The sequence below is a fragment of the Gopherus evgoodei genome, chromosome 6 (assembly GCF_007399415.2).
Source record: "Gopherus evgoodei ecotype Sinaloan lineage chromosome 6, rGopEvg1_v1.p, whole genome shotgun sequence".
NCBI classification, from domain to species: domain Eukaryota; kingdom Metazoa; phylum Chordata; order Testudines; family Testudinidae; genus Gopherus; species Gopherus evgoodei.
In genome coordinates, this window is record NC_044327.1 from 6,946,641 (window position 1) to 6,962,028 (window position 15,388).

General features: G+C 44.7%; 1 protein-coding gene across 8 annotated transcripts in view; it reads right to left on the reverse strand.

Moving 5' to 3' along the window:
* Window positions 1-15,388, reverse strand: part of DNAH6 (dynein axonemal heavy chain 6) — a 220,717-nt gene that overhangs the window by 30,107 nt on the left and 175,222 nt on the right. For 7 of the 8 annotated variants that reach the window (XM_030566691.1, XM_030566692.1, XM_030566696.1 and 4 more), the window contains 7 exons: window positions 14,400-14,579; window positions 13,175-13,408; window positions 12,541-12,676; window positions 11,338-11,513; window positions 10,353-10,543; window positions 9,505-9,665; window positions 7,467-7,555 (listed from right to left, as the gene is read on the reverse strand). In XM_030566691.1, coding sequence (XP_030422551.1) covers window positions 7,467-7,555; window positions 9,505-9,665; window positions 10,353-10,543; window positions 11,338-11,513; window positions 12,541-12,676; window positions 13,175-13,408; window positions 14,400-14,579 — 1,167 coding nt within the window. Of the gene's footprint in view, window positions 1-7,466; window positions 7,556-9,504; window positions 9,666-10,352; window positions 10,544-11,337; window positions 11,514-12,540; window positions 12,677-13,174; window positions 13,409-14,399; window positions 14,580-15,388 lie in introns of those variants that run through there. The other variant, XM_030566698.1, reaches the window with a different exon arrangement.

Sequence of the window (15,388 nt, forward strand, 5' to 3'; positions counted from 1 at the left end):
ATTCTATACATAAGTCTGCTCTCCATTTTTTTATGCAGAGCTGTCAAGTTATCACTTAAATGGCTATCTGCATGTAAATTGTATTTTCTACATTAAGCTTTAGGTGTTAACCAAATGAACACATTGATTATTTACCTTAGAAAATATATAGAAATGAAAATATATGTTATGAAAATAAGGACATTTGGAGCAGAAAGAAATCAGAAAAAAATTGCAGGCACAAATTAGAATAAATAAATATAGCAAGAAGGGTGATTAAAGTAAGCACTCTCACTATGCGGAGTACACACTACTGCAACTTAACTGCTTTATTTGGACAACAGCTTCCAGATCTTGGTTTAGCAGATGGCTGCCTTACCGGGCAGAAAGACTGTCCAGCCAGCAGTAGTCAGTATCTTGATTTAAATGGATTAGGGTTACAAAGATCAGGAGGGACATCAGAGTTCATGCTAAGGTAAGCTCTTCCTTCTCATTCAGCTATTCCATTTGCTCTTGTCCCAGGCTACATTTGTAAGGAGCTAGGGCTTGTCAGTCTTGAGTGTCTGGATTAGAGTGAAAGGTACTTACGGAACTACTGGAAAGTGCTCAGATACTATGGTGATGAATATAGTATAAGAACCTATATAGAACAGAATCAAATGGACCAGACTATGACAGAATCAATGTGTTGGCTTCAACAAAGAAGGTGTGAGTGGAGGACCTTTCTGATTTTTTCTGTTTTCTCTAAATGTACGTTCCACTGGGGAAGGAACATTCCTAAAGTCTTATTAAAGGGAAGGAGTTCTTGCCAGAACTCCAACAGTGGGGAAGGAGGGTGGGTCATGGAATGGACATGAGCAACACATCTCAAAGGACACCAGTTATGGAAAAAGGTAACTGTCTTTTCTTCTTTGAGTGCTTGTTCATGTCCATTCCATCTTAAGTGACCCCCTAGTGGTACCAACAGAAGTGGGTAGGAGTTCATGGATGTCTAGCTTGTAACATAGCTGTGCTGAACCCCGCATTGTCTCTGGCCTGCTGTGTGATGGCATAGTGTGCTGTGAACGTGTGAACCGAAGATCACTTCACAGCTTTGCAAATGTCCTGGGTGGGGATATGCGCCAGGTAGGCCACCAAGGACACTTGTGCTCTCGTCAAATGGTCCTTCACCAGAGGCAGCGGTTGACCTGCGCCAGCTCATAACAGGTCCGGATGCAGAAAGTGATCCAGTTGGAGAGCCTCTGAGAGGACCCCGGAAGGCCTTTCATCCTGTTCGCTGTTGCGATGAAGAGCTGTGTCAACCTGCGAAAGGGCTTGGTATGCTCCAAGTAAAACACTAAGACATGTCGGACGTCCAGGGAGTGCAGCTGCCCCTCCTCACTGGTCTTGTGCAGCTTAAGACAGAATGCTGGGAGGAAGATGTCCTGGTTGATATGGAAGGAAGACACCACCTCCATTAGGAAGGCCAGATGGCGTCGCAACTGTACCTTATCTTTGTAGAAGACCATATATGGTGGTTCCAAGGTCAGGGCTTAATCTCCCACACTCGCCTAGCTGACGTCACTTCCACAAGGAAGGTGACCTTCCACAATAGGTGGGAAAGGGAACAAGAGCCCAAGGGTTCAAAGGGAAGATCCGTGAGCCTGTGGAGAACCAGACTGTGGTCCCATTGTGAGACAAGATCCCCAATGGGAGGGAAGAGCCTTTTCAGGCCTTTCCGGAACTTGATGGACATCTTGTGCGAGAACATCGATCTACTCTGAATCAGCAGATGAAAAGCCAAGATGGCAGCTAGATGAACCTTGATAGAAGAGAGGGCCAGACCCTGATACTTCAGGAAGAGCAGATATTCAAAGATTGACTGCAGAGAAGAGCACATCGGGAAGAACCAGTGGGAGAACCTCATCCACTTCGCCAGGCAAGTCACTCTAGTGGTGGGTTTTCTACTTCCCCAAACGACCTGCTGCACCTCCCAGGCGCAGGCTTACTCCTCTGGGTTCAACCATGCAGCATTCACAGGTGGAGTGAGGTGGAAGGAGGTGAGGTTGGGGTGCAGGAGGCGACCGGGGTCTTGCGAGAGAAGGTCTGGGCTGTCAGGCAATGGCCACGGGGGGGGGGGGGGGGCTATTGCCAGATCCAACAGCATGCCGAACCAGTGCTGGTGCATCCACGCCGGGGCAATTATGGCTCGAGCCTTATCCCTCTTGATTTTTGACAGGACTCTACTGACAAGTGGGATGGGTGGGAACACATACATCAGATCTCTGACCAGGACAGGGGAAAAGTGTCCGAGAGAGCCTTGCCAAGGCCTTGCAGACAGCAAAAGTGATGACATTTCCTGTTCTGTCTGGTAGCGAACAGGTCTACTTGGGGAGTTCCCCACCTCTCGAAGAGCATCTGGACCACTTCTGAGTGGTGTGACCACTTATGGTGAGAAAAGAGGGACCTGTGCTGAGGTGATCTGCCAGTGTGTTCCTGACACCAGAAAGTTGACAGGCCTCCAGGTGGATCACATGCTGGATGCAGAAATCCCTTAGGTGGAGTGCCTCTTGATAGCATGCTCCCCCTTGCCTGTTGATGTAAAACATCAAGGCCATGTTGTCCATGAGCACTTGCACCACACACCCAGATAACTGCTGGAGGAAAACCCCGCAGGCTAGGTGAACTGCCATGAGTTCTTTGACATTTATACGCAACGTAATCTCCTCTGTGGACCATGTACTTTGCGTCCACGTCACCCAGAGGTGCACTCCCCAGCCAAGGTCCGAAGCATCCAATATCAGCGACACCAAAGGCAGTGGGGTGTCAAACGGAACTCCATCAAGGACTGTTCCGGGGTTGGTCCACTACTGCAACACAGTGAGTACCTTCAGTAGGATAGTGACGGCCTTGTCCAGGTGATCCCGGGATGGGGCATAGACTGTAGCCAGTCACTGCTGGAGGGGTTGCATCCGCAGCCTTGCATGGTGGACGACATACATGCACGCTGCCATGTGGCCCAGCAGCCGTAGACAGTCCCTGGCTGTCGTGAAAGGAAATGTGGAGTCCAGTGATGAAGTCCCTTATTGTCTGGAACCTGTCAAGTGGCTGAAATGCCTTTGCCCTGGTGGAGTCGAAGACTGCTCTGATAAATTCTATCCTTTGTACAGGGACTAATGTTGATTTTTCCTTGTTAATCCACAGGCCTAGCCTCCTGCATGTGGTCAGCAGCATCACAATGGCATCCTGGACCTGGGACCTGGAGTGACCCTTGACCAGCCAGTCATTGAGTCACGGGTAGATCAGGATACCTCGACGCTTGAGGTGAGCCGCCACCACCGCCACACACTTTGTGAACACCCTCGGTGTCATTGCCAGGCTGAAGGGGAGCACTGCGAACTGGTAGCATGCGGATCCCACTATGAAGCGGAGGAAGCGACTGTGCCCTTGAAAGATCGCTATCTGAAAGTACACGTTCTTCAAGTTGAGGGTGGCATACCAGTTTCCTGGATCCAGGGAGGGGATGGAGAGCAGGGAGACCATGCGGAACTTCAACCTCTTGAGAAATTTGTTGAGGAGTTGCAGGTCCAGGATGGGCCTTAGGCCCCCTTTGGACTTTGGGATCAGAAAGAATGGAAGTAGAATCCCTTGCCCCTGAGGTCTAGAGGGACTTCTTCCACAGCCCCTGCCTGCAGCAGGCCCTGTATCTCCTGATGCAGTAGACTCTCACAAGTGGGGTCCCTGAAGAGGGGTGGGGAGGGAGGGTGGGATGGGGGTTTGAAACAAATTGGAGGGCATAGCCCTGTGCCACAGTATTGAAGGCATCCAAAGTTATAGATGCCCAGGCTGGGAGGAAAAAAGAAAGGCGGCTGGAGAAATGGAGGGGGGCAGGATCCAGGACAGCGGGTGGAATGTTTCCCTGGAGCACACCCTCAAAATGACCGCTTTGACCCCTGCTGGGAGTGGGAAGCACCAGCCTGTGTCGAGGTAGATGGCTGCTGGCCCTGACAGCACTTGTAACCCTAGCCCTTCTTATGGAAAGGCTCTTGTCTAGGCTGGCTGCACTACTGATGGGGAGGCCGTGGCCGAAGTCGCTTTCTTTGCTGCCCTGGAGTGTATAGGTCCAGGGTCTTGAGTGTGGTGCACAAGTCCTTTAGCCCGTGCAGCTTATTGTCTGTTTTCTCTGCAAACAGAGCCTGGCCATCGAATGGGAAGTCCTGGAGGGACTGTTGGACCTCAGCCAACAAGCCCAAGGACTGCAGCCACGCCACCCTCCTGATTACTATGGCTGAGACCATGTCTGCGCTGCAGAATCAGCTGTGTCTGAAGCTGCCTGCAGTTCCGCCCTCACCACTCCCTGCCCCTCTTCCAGGATGGCCTGGAACTCTTTCCTGGGGTCCTCTGGGAGGGGGTCAACAAATTTGCCCATCGACTGCCAAACATTAAAATCATAACAGCCCAATAGGGCCTGATGGTTCACCACCCTCAGCTGTAGGCTTGGTGACAAACAAACCTTTCTCCCAAAAAAGAGTCCAGCTTCTTCATCTCTTTATTTTTGGGAGTAGCCCGTGGTTGTCCCTGCCTTTCCCGCTCATTGACTGCAGGCACTACTAACGAGTTTGGGGCAGGGTGGGTACAGAAGTATTTGTACCCTCTTGCGGGCACATAGTACTTGCACTCTGCCCACTTGGAAACTGGGGGTAGCAATGAGAGGGTCTACCAGAGGGCTTTGGTAATGTTGGCCACCCCCTCATGAACTGTCTGTGAGACTCTAGTGGGGGCTGCTGAGCTGAGGATGAAGAAGGTGTCAGAGAGCTCCATCTCCTCAGTTTCTAGCCCCAAGTTCAAGGCTACTCTCCTCAAAAGCTCCTGATGAGCTCTGGCATCATCCAGGGGGACCACAGGTGGGGGCCCCATGATGGCCTTATCAGGGGATGAGGCAGAGGTTGTGGCTGCAGCAGGTGCCACCGCCTCTGAGACCTGCTCGGCAGGACCTTCTTCCCCCAAGCACTGTGGCCTCCATCTCAGATGGGCGGGAGACCATGGCAGAGGGCTTTTCGGAGACTCCTGACACCGACCGATGCCCTTGGGACAGCTGCAGGAACCCCCACGGATTCCAAGGGTGCCATGCCATGGGCCATTGACCCCGAGACTACAATAGTCCTGTCAGTGCCACGGGAAGGACCGGTGATGCCAATGGAGGACTTTGACCTGTCTGCAGGGGCTCTTGGTCCGTCTCCAAGCCCTGGGATGAAGGGCCCTGCTCCAGATACCGGGACTGTACCGAAGCTGACCAGCAGTGTCCACCGCCATGCTCCGAGTGGGATCTTTATGTGGGTGATGACTAACCACGCCGAAATCCCGGTGACCAGCATCCGATGGACCCACAATGGTACCCGGGCGATCTATGCCAAATGCTTCCTGACAGGTGCCAATCCATGGACCGGGAGCAAGAGCGTGACTGATGTTACAATGTTGAGCGTCGATGCTGGTACGACAACCTATGTCGGTCGGCCAGTGACCGGCACCGAGAGCCCCAACGGAGGCTTTTGCTGGAGTGGCTATGATGCTCCCAGTACCGGGGTTGTGGGGTTTAGCATACCTCAATAGATCTACGCTATCCTACCAGCAACCGACGCTTCGAACCCACAGAGCAAGGACCAGAATCCGGAGACTGGAACCGACAGCTCTGACTGGTAGGCAGTCCTATGCCCACGGAGCAGTAGCTCTGAGTGGGCGAGCTGTGGCAGGATGCTCCCTGAGGTGGCAAGTGGAGCTGCACTGATAGAGACTAAAGGAATGGTCCAAAGGCAGGCTGACCCCTTGATTTGGGAGCTGCTGTCACTGGTGTGGGTGGCACCTGGAGGGATAAGATGTGGAAGTGGAATTTCGCCTGTCTGACGATGGCACCAGCAGGGCGCTCTGCACCAAAGCCGCGGAGTCTGATCTTGCCTGCTCCAGCACTGACTCCATAAGGGGTGCTTTAAGTTGGATGTCCCACTCTTTCGTAGTGGAAGGCTTAAAGTTCCTGCAGATGTGACACTTGTTGCTGACATGAGATTTCCCCCAAACACCTTAAACAACTGGTGTGGGGGTCACTGACGGCTTAGGCTTCCTACAGTGGTCACAGTTGTTAAAGTCCAGGGAGCGGAGCATGCCCCGCCCCTAGCCTAAGTCCCTTCTGGGATAACTGTAAACTAACTAAAACACACTAAGGGAACTAACACTAATTGTTATAACTATTTACAAAAAAGTGCGCAACAAACAGTTCTAGAGAAGAAAAAGTTTGCCAGAGCAAAGGTACATTCCAGCACCGTCACTGGCAGTGAGAAGGAACTGGGGGGGGCGGGGAGGTCAGTGGTGCACCTTATACCACGGCATATGTGTGCCACTTCAGAGGGCGCCAGAGCTGATCCCCTACAGATACCGAGGGGAAAACTTCCGACACCAGTGCATGTGGCGAGCACACACGCCTAACATGGAATGGACATGAGCAAGCACTTGAAGAAGAATAGATAGATCCCCTCTCTTGGCAGATTAGCCAGCAGCAGTAATTGTCCAGAAGGTGGTCAGAGGAGATAAAAGTTATCACCAAATTTGTTCTAGAGATCAAGTTGAGGGAGTAATGGCGAGCAAAGAACATTTAGAACTCCAAGGAGAAGCTTTGGATATTTTGATGGTGAAGACAGTGCAAAAAGATGCTTTAGAAGCGGTTCTGGACCTAGTTGAGTGTGCTCTGATATCCCCAGGTGTGTGAAGACCTGTCAAGTCACAAAATCATGTATACATATTCTGATCCATTTGGACAGCCTGTAAACTGCAATGGACTGAACCCAGGCCTAATCCCCATATGCCACAAAAAGTTTGAAGGACTTGGAGATAGATATGACCCTATATAGATAATAACTTCAGGCCCTCTGGATGTCTAAAGCATGGAGCATGACTTCCCTGGATGCAAATGAAGCTGAGTAATATGCAGATGGGTTAATGGAGAGATGGAGATGGAAACCAGAGACCACTTGGGCCACAAAATTGGGGTGACAACACAGGACTTAGTTACAAAAGCTGATAAAGTTGCAGCTACTTGTATTTACAGGTACCACAGTGGAGAAGAGATTATGGATTTTGGACTCATTTTGGTTTGTCAGAACTTTGGACACCTTGTGTTGGTACAGGCAGGATTGCTGATTGTCAGTTGATCCCATTTAGTGTTTTTCAAGAAAATGATGTGTCTGACCATCCTAAATATAATATGCGTCTGAGGAAGTGGGTATTCACCCACAAAAGCTTATGCTCCGATACATCTATTAGTCTATAAGGTGCCACAGGACTCTTTGTTGCTAAATATAAGAACAAAAGATACAAACATTGCAACTTGTAGAATATGCTTTTTGGATCTTGATTGATTAGAAAATATAGATTAGACATTTGATTTGAGATACTCTGTAAATAATTTATTTCGTCCTTGCATTGTTCATTTTGCTTAAGGTTATTTCCAGATATATTACCTTGACAGAGCTCTGAAGGACAGTGACAGGAAAGGTTTCACTAGGCATGGAACTTAAATAGAGTCGAAAGCTCTCCTGAATAGAAACATCTGAAAACCAAAAGAATGAGTACATTCACTACACTCCTGTGAAAGAGTTTAATTGTTAAAATTCATACACAAATCATAAGCAATTTGCCATAAAATCTATCTTTCCAATGGCTGGAGTACTGGAACTATATATACCACCTAATGTTCATTTATGATCTGGAAGAGGGAGTAAAAAGCATCATATTTAAATTACAGGGGATATTTTGGGAAGTGTTTCAAATACCAGTGAACATAAACAGATAGTAAAAAGGAACATGGAAAGCTTGGACAGTAGGTACCACAGGGGAGTCAGAAGATAAAGCGAGACTCAAGAAAATGCATATGGAGAAAAATAATAAGAAATACAGATATTTCTTCGGAAAGAAAAACCTGAAAAGCAATGATGCTGAAAGAGATTGAGGGATGATAGTGGACAACTAGATATGAGATTGCAGTGGGATATGGCAGCAGGAAATGCTAATGTAATTTTGAGCTATATATGCAGAAGTATCATGTCATAAATAACACTCCCTCGGTATATGACTATATTGCTACCAAACTTGGAATACTGTGTTCTGTTCTAGGCATCTAAGTAATAGAAAGTTACAGAAAAATTGAATGGGGTACAGGCAAAAGCAACACAATGATTAAGGGGATGGAAGTGCTGACATATAAAGAAATTGTAAAAGAACTAAATGGCTGGAATTGTCAAAGGAGTCTAAAGAAATCAGGTGGCCAACTTCCATTAACCTTCATTGAGAGTTGAATTTCTAAATGGTCCTTATGCCTTCAAAATACACCCCAATATGCACAGCTTGGCTAAGCGCTAACTTAAAGGGACAGTGAAGGAGTATAAGCAAACTGTGCATTATGATGGTAGAGAAAGGGTTACTAGGGAGCCAAGGAGAGGCAAAAAGCAGACCAGCTGGGCTCAATTGCAGCTGCTGCTATAGAAGGGCTGGCTTTCAGAGGACTTGAGGAGGTTGCGGAGAAGGAAGCTCTCAAAGAGAGAAGAGTTCAGCTCCCTGTGAGTCTGTGAATGTAGCTGGAGAAGGCCGAGCAAGAAAAAGGGGCCTCTGGTTAGTGGCTGAAGTTTTCCCATGGAAGTTGGCTAAAGCAACCCAGACCTTAATTTTTATAATGTACAAAAAACTTCACTGTGAAGCAGTTAAAGCCGTGACCGACATTACATACATGGAACAAAATCACTGAAAGCAAAGAGATGACAGTGTAAGCCAACTAACAGACAGGTAGTCATCTACAAGCACACACCTGGTCACTACAACAGACCACAACTTGAACTCTGACCCTCCACAGCCTTCCTGTCTGCACATACCCTTTTACTAAACACCTGCTTCCAAACACCATTAGTAGTGGACATTTAGCAAAGTAGATCATAGACTATCAGGATTGGAAGGGGCCTCAGGAGATCATCTAGTCCAACCCCCTGCTCAAAGCAGGACCCATCCCCAGACAGATTTTTACCCCAGAACCCTAAGTGGCCCCCTCAAGGATTGAATTCACAACCCTGGGTTTAGCAGGCCAATGCTAAAACCACTGAGCTATTCCTCCCCCCTAAGATTGGTGAGGATTGTGATTAATCATATGTAAATATCTCTGTTCTTCAGTTCCCAATCTGTGGATAAGGATATATTTCCCTGTTTTACAGGCTGTTGGCATTGTGAGAATTCATTAATGTGAAAACATTCTTTAATATACGTGAGGTGAACAGATGCAATGGCGAAAACCTATAAGCAAGCAAATGAAACAAATAAATAAATGAGCACTACAGAGCATAGAATAGGGTAATACTCTTTAAAAGGATGAGCAATTTCTTAATCCTACAGAGGACCATTTCTTTGGCTCTTTCCCCTCTCATCGGCAAGACAAGCAAAAAGTGGAAAAGCACACTTCTGATTTGGCACTACCATCAGGGAAATATATTGTGTTGTAGAAGGAAAATTACATACTTGGCTCAGTAAAACTTTTTATAAGCTCCTCCATAGCTAACATCCATGAAACTGCTAGGTGACAGTTTTGCAGAAAAACCCAATTTCCTGTTTTCATTGCATCCTTTATCAGCTTCTCTGCAATAGGTCCTTGCCCTTGCCCTAGTGAAATTGACCGTACTCTGAAACAGAGAAAATTTTGTCAACGTTCATGATGCAAATACTTGAACATACAGTGACTTTTGAAATGGTAGGTTTTTTAGGATTTGTAGCTTTTAAAGATAGTGGCCAAAACTTCCTAACTTGGCTGCTGAAATTTAGGCTCCTCAATCCATATTTAGACCCTAAATAGAAATGGCCTCATTTTCAGAGATGCTGGGCACCGACAAATCCACTGAGGTCTGTGGGAGCTGAAAGTGCTCATAATCTCTGAAAACTGCACCAATGTTATTTAGGTGCCTAACATGGTTTTAGGAGTCTGATTTCGCAGCTTTGGCTATTATTACAAATATAGAGTTCTCTGAAGCAGAGCAATAGTATATAGTTTGGAGGAGAACTAAAAAAAAATATTTTAACATACATTTACGTATAGAGAGGGTGAAATCCTGACCCCACTAAAGTCAATGGTTAAAGTCAGTGGGGCCAGCATTTCACCCACAGACAGTGCATGTTACAGTATGACTCAATGGAATAAATGTGCAAGCATAAGAGGGTGGGATTTTCAAAGAAGACTAGACAAATTAGGTACCCAGGTTCCCTTCAAATCCTTAGGGTTCTTTGATACTCAATAATCCATTTCCTTAAACTCCTTGGGGTCCTTTGAACATCCCAGCTGAATACCATGTCTAATAAAACTATGTACTTTGTACCGTTCTGAATATCCTCGCTCTTTTGCAAATCTCTGGAAAGCTCCCATGGGGTCAGAGCCTGTGCTTAGGATAAACACCAGAGGAGTTGAAGAGGACATGTCTTGATACAGAGTTCCCAAGTCAACTGGGGGATTCTCTATGAATTGTTTTCCAAGGTTCTCTATTACAAACTCAGTAAGTGCAGAGATCACCTGAAGATATGAAAACATATCAATTTACAAACAGAAAGAGGCCCAGAGAACAGTATTTACATTTGACTGTATACCCCTTCCAGGCCAGGACTGTATCTTTGTATGTCTTTCTACAGCACCATCAGGCCCAGTCCTCACTGGGCAAATACAAATAACAAAGACTAACTAATCAGTGGTAAAAATCATCAATCCTCCAAGTTCAAAATCATTACGATCCCTTCAAGCAACTACCTCTCGAAACCCATAAACAGAAAACATTCACTGCATTGTGTTAACTCAAACACACCTCAGTTAGTACTAGGGGCATTTCAAAAAGTTTGATTCAACATCCAAAAAATTTGGATAAGATCATAAGAATTGGCAAACTAGAACTGGCCATTGTCCACAGAGGCATGTGAGTAGCCCCTGTGAAGTCAAACTTCCCACTGCACTCAAAAATTCCCAGACTTTGCAGCAGACCCATAGTAAACAAATTAATTACAAAGAGAGAGATTGTGACTGGTACAAGGACCCTCTCCATCCTGCCACCCATGGGCCAGTCACAAATCTCAGTCCCTCTGCTTGGAAGAGAACAGGCATAGCTCCTGCGGCAGATTCACATAGTCCCAAAGAAGCTAGGGAAGGGAGCTAGCCCTCTTCTCCAGCCAGATCCAAGCTTCCACTGGGAAGGTCCATCTCTGCATCATCCCTCTTCAAGCCAACATTCAAATGACACAATATGGCCCCAAGTAAACAATTTTGCAAATGCTTGTAGCTTTGGTGTGGATGCAAATTTCTGTACAACTGGATTTTACCTTTTCTTCCATAAAACTTTTCACAATAATTAATTTCTGAAACATGCTCAGTCTTGTGTCCCAGGAAGCTTTCATTGTGCCTTCCTTTTTTCCTTCTTCGGTTTGCTCTACAGAAGGGGCGGGTTCAGAATCATATGTTTCCGATGTTTCTGGGTTGACACGAATTTCAAGGCACCCTACAAATGACATTGTCATTAGCAATGTCTTAAATTTAGAACTTGCCAAGCAGAAACCATTCACAATGATACGGTGATATGTAAGACCAAATTTTCAAAAAGGCAAAGGCTCTCTTTTGTACATGAGTTAGAGGTCTAACTGGCTCTTTGCATGCAATCATGGTGACTGTGTGACCAGCTTAGGATTCTATTTTGGGGACAGACAACGTTGGATTAAGGCATAGGCATGATAGGCTCCTGCTGTCACATAATTATGTCAGAATCTGAGCTTCAATTTTTTGTAAGTGGCTTTCTATCTCTCATGGTTTCAAAGAAAAGCTTGAAAAGGTGACCCAAGTGTAACTGAGATGTCTGCTGGAGCTTGCAGAGAGCCTAAAACAATAGCTCTGAGAGGGGTAAGCTGCCCCATTCATCTTAATCGGGTTTTTCCTGCAGTATCACGGATTTGGGGGGCCAGGTCAACATCACTGCTGCAGAAGATTGTGTGTGTGGCAGGAGAGTAGTGCAGCAGGCCCAGCCGACTCTTCCAATAAAGCAAATACATTTCGGCTATTGGGGTAAGAGTTCTGGAGGGCCTCCTGGCTATTACCTCTGCATCACTTGGAGAAAGAGGCGGGCACTGTTGGTTCTGAGAGAAGGGATCATACTGTTGCCCTGCTTCTCCCAAGTAGTCATGAGGAGCCCTACTGCCACTTATGGGGCTGTCCCCAATCTTCCAGTGTGGGGAGCTCCAGCCTGTTGAAAGAAGATAGCTGCCAAGTCCCCCAGCAGAGAGTGTAAATGAGAGTAACGGGAAATGGAGTCATTATGTCAAAGGGAAAATGGAAAAGTCCATCGTACACATAACAAATGTCTTAAGGTTTTGAATAAACTGCCTGCTGCAGTGGCTAAGTTACTGTTTCTGAAGCTGTTCAAAAATAGGTTTGATAAAATATAAGTAGAATCAGTGTAAAAAACCCTCCTTGAAGCAGAGGTTTGGAGGAAGCAAAATGGCTTTTCCAATCCACTTTCTTATCTATCATGTTACCTAATTTAATGAAAATGTGTGTGGACAGTATTTCTTTCTGAATTCCTTGAAAACATGGCAGTGTTTCCTCTAAGTCACAACACATAAACCATGTGGTGTCTTCGAGCCATGGAACATCAGGCTTAGCAGGGCGTTGCTGTTGGAAAGATGAAAGAATCAGTGAAAATATGAAAGAAGAAGGTGGTAAATAAAAGCTTGACAAATATATGACTATTTTTAATAGTCAAAATGTGAAAGTTGCACAAGAAACAAGTTTATTAATAGCGGGACCAATTCAGAAAAGCATTTAAGCATGATCTTAAATTCATTCTTATTTGTATGTGTTTAAGTATGTGTTTAAGTCCCACTGACATGCTTAAAATTAAGTGTGTGTTTAAATGCTGTCCTGAATAATGATGCTTTCTTTGATTGGAATCAATAAGTAATGAATATCTAAAATAACTGTGCAAATGTTTCAGGCCTCAAAATGTAACATATCACATGATGGAAAATCATAATTAGAAGTCACCAAAGTCACTATTGTAAAGACAAATTTAGACACCAACCTCCTTTCACTATCTACAAATCACTTTGTAAACCCAAAAATACATAATTATTTACTATTTTGTTTATCATCAATCTACTCCAAGTGCACCTTATCTAAGCCAGCAGAACCCCGGAGGAAAAAATTCCATTCTGTATTGGTAAGTTCTTCTCTCTGCCGCATGATCTCAATGCACAGCATAAAGCTGTAGATGAGTTTGTGTTGTTCAAAAAGGCCGCGGGACACATTGGTATAAGTCGCATAGAGAGTCTGGCTAAGCAGTATTGCCAGGCGCTGCTGCAGATTATTCTTCTTTTCAGAAGTCTCAATAGTTGTATTAAATAACTGCAAGAAAAAACCAGTTCTGATGAGCTTATTTCTAATTGTTAATAACAGCATGCTTCTAGATTAATTCACTGGACTAGAACAATGATTCTCAAACTATGTCGTATTGTACAATACTTCTTAAGTGAGAGATCCTCTCATACCCAGAGCATGTCTCCTCCCAACCTCTCAGTAATGATTCCCATGTTTTTCTGCAACCACTATAGGTTAGGGGTTTGTTATAGAAGTGGATGGGTGAGATTCTGTGGCCTGCATTGTGCAGGAGGTCAGACTAGATGATCATAATGGTCCCTTCTGACCTTAAAGTCTATGAATCTATGAGTGCATGGAATTTTCAAGAAATAATATTAAGACACCAGTAAGAAGATAAAATGAGAAAATAAACTCGATTTAATATGATGGTTGTGGCTTACATCCTCTCGTTTTGATTGATAGAGATTATTCACCATTGTAACACAGAAAGCTCTGCGGTCTACAGGGAAATGCTCTAACAAGCACCACCATTCCATGGACCAAAATTTCAGAACCACTGAACTAGCAAAGTAAGCTAACTTTGAAGAGTCAGGTACTCTTCAGGGTGCAGACTTCTTGTGAGATGCTGGCAAAATCGCTTACATTAAATATTATAAAACTCAAAGTTATTTAAATTCAGGCACCTAAATGACAGTGAGTTTAAGAGATGCTGACCATCATGTTTAATTTCTTGACTTTAGTGGAGTCTCTGGGTGTTCTGCAGTTTTGAAAATCAGACAACTTAACTCTAGACACCTAAATGAATGTCTAAATTTGGAAACAGTACTTAGAATCATACTTGGATGTTTTATAATCTTACTAATTTTTCAAATTTATCATAAAATTAGAAACAGAATGAATTCTTTTTTGATGTAATGAAAAAACAATTCTTAAAGGCTTAAATTTTGCTGCCTGTTATATATAACAATTTCTATTCATATACTAAATGCTATTTACTTCAAAGAAAAATGAAACTAACCTGCTTAAAATATTTTAAGGAAAACTGATACATGGGATCAATCTCTGACAGACTTGCAATCACAAAGTACATGACAGACCCTCGAGTAGCAACAGGGCGGTACTTTTCACGAGCAGTGTTTATCTTCTCTTCAGTAGATTCTGCTTCTTTTAGCCTTGTTTTAATGGCACCAGATGTAACCTAAAAGAAACAAGTTTTAATAGCATTTTAGAAAACATTTCATGATAGAGAGAGCATGGAGCACGAGGAGCAAGCTCCTCATTTGATGTTGATGGCATTGGTGTAATTTTATGCATCACTTGCCAAAGACATGAAAGCGCCATCTCATGCTGAGGGAGGCATTCTTCTATTCCAAGAGCTACAGAGAACTTTTGTCTGTCACAAACCAGAAACTCAAGATCCAGGTTTGGTTCTGTTTTAGCTATTGGATACTTTTAGAAGAGAATATTAGTTCCTTTGATAATTTAAAATGAAATGCTAAGCATTTATGCAAATCAATGTACTATGCTGCATTTTGTAACTTATATTGACAGTGCCATTAGCCAACAACATCAGTTTACCCCCAAGAATAACTAGGAAGTTTTTAGCAGAGGCAGTATCTCAGAAGATCATGAAAAATTATGACAAGGGGAAAAAAAGAAAGAGGAAAATATATTTAGAATGTTTACCAAATAATTAATTGAAGAATATAACCAAACACAAATCAAGCAACTTATCAGCCTCAGTGCTGGAGAGCTGGAGAGAATGGGGAAAAGAGGCTTGCTTAACATCATGCTAGAATGATGGCCTACATAATTTCTGCTGGAAATTATGGGCTGGCTCCTAAGCCTCAATGAAGCTATGCCAATTGACTCCATCTGAAGCTCTGCCCCTAAATGTAGATGACTACTCCAAAACTCTACCTGCAAATAAATGTATAACAGATGGGTCTGATTTTCTGGCTTTCCATGGTATTACACTTTTGAGAATGTGAATGTTATGGGCCAAAA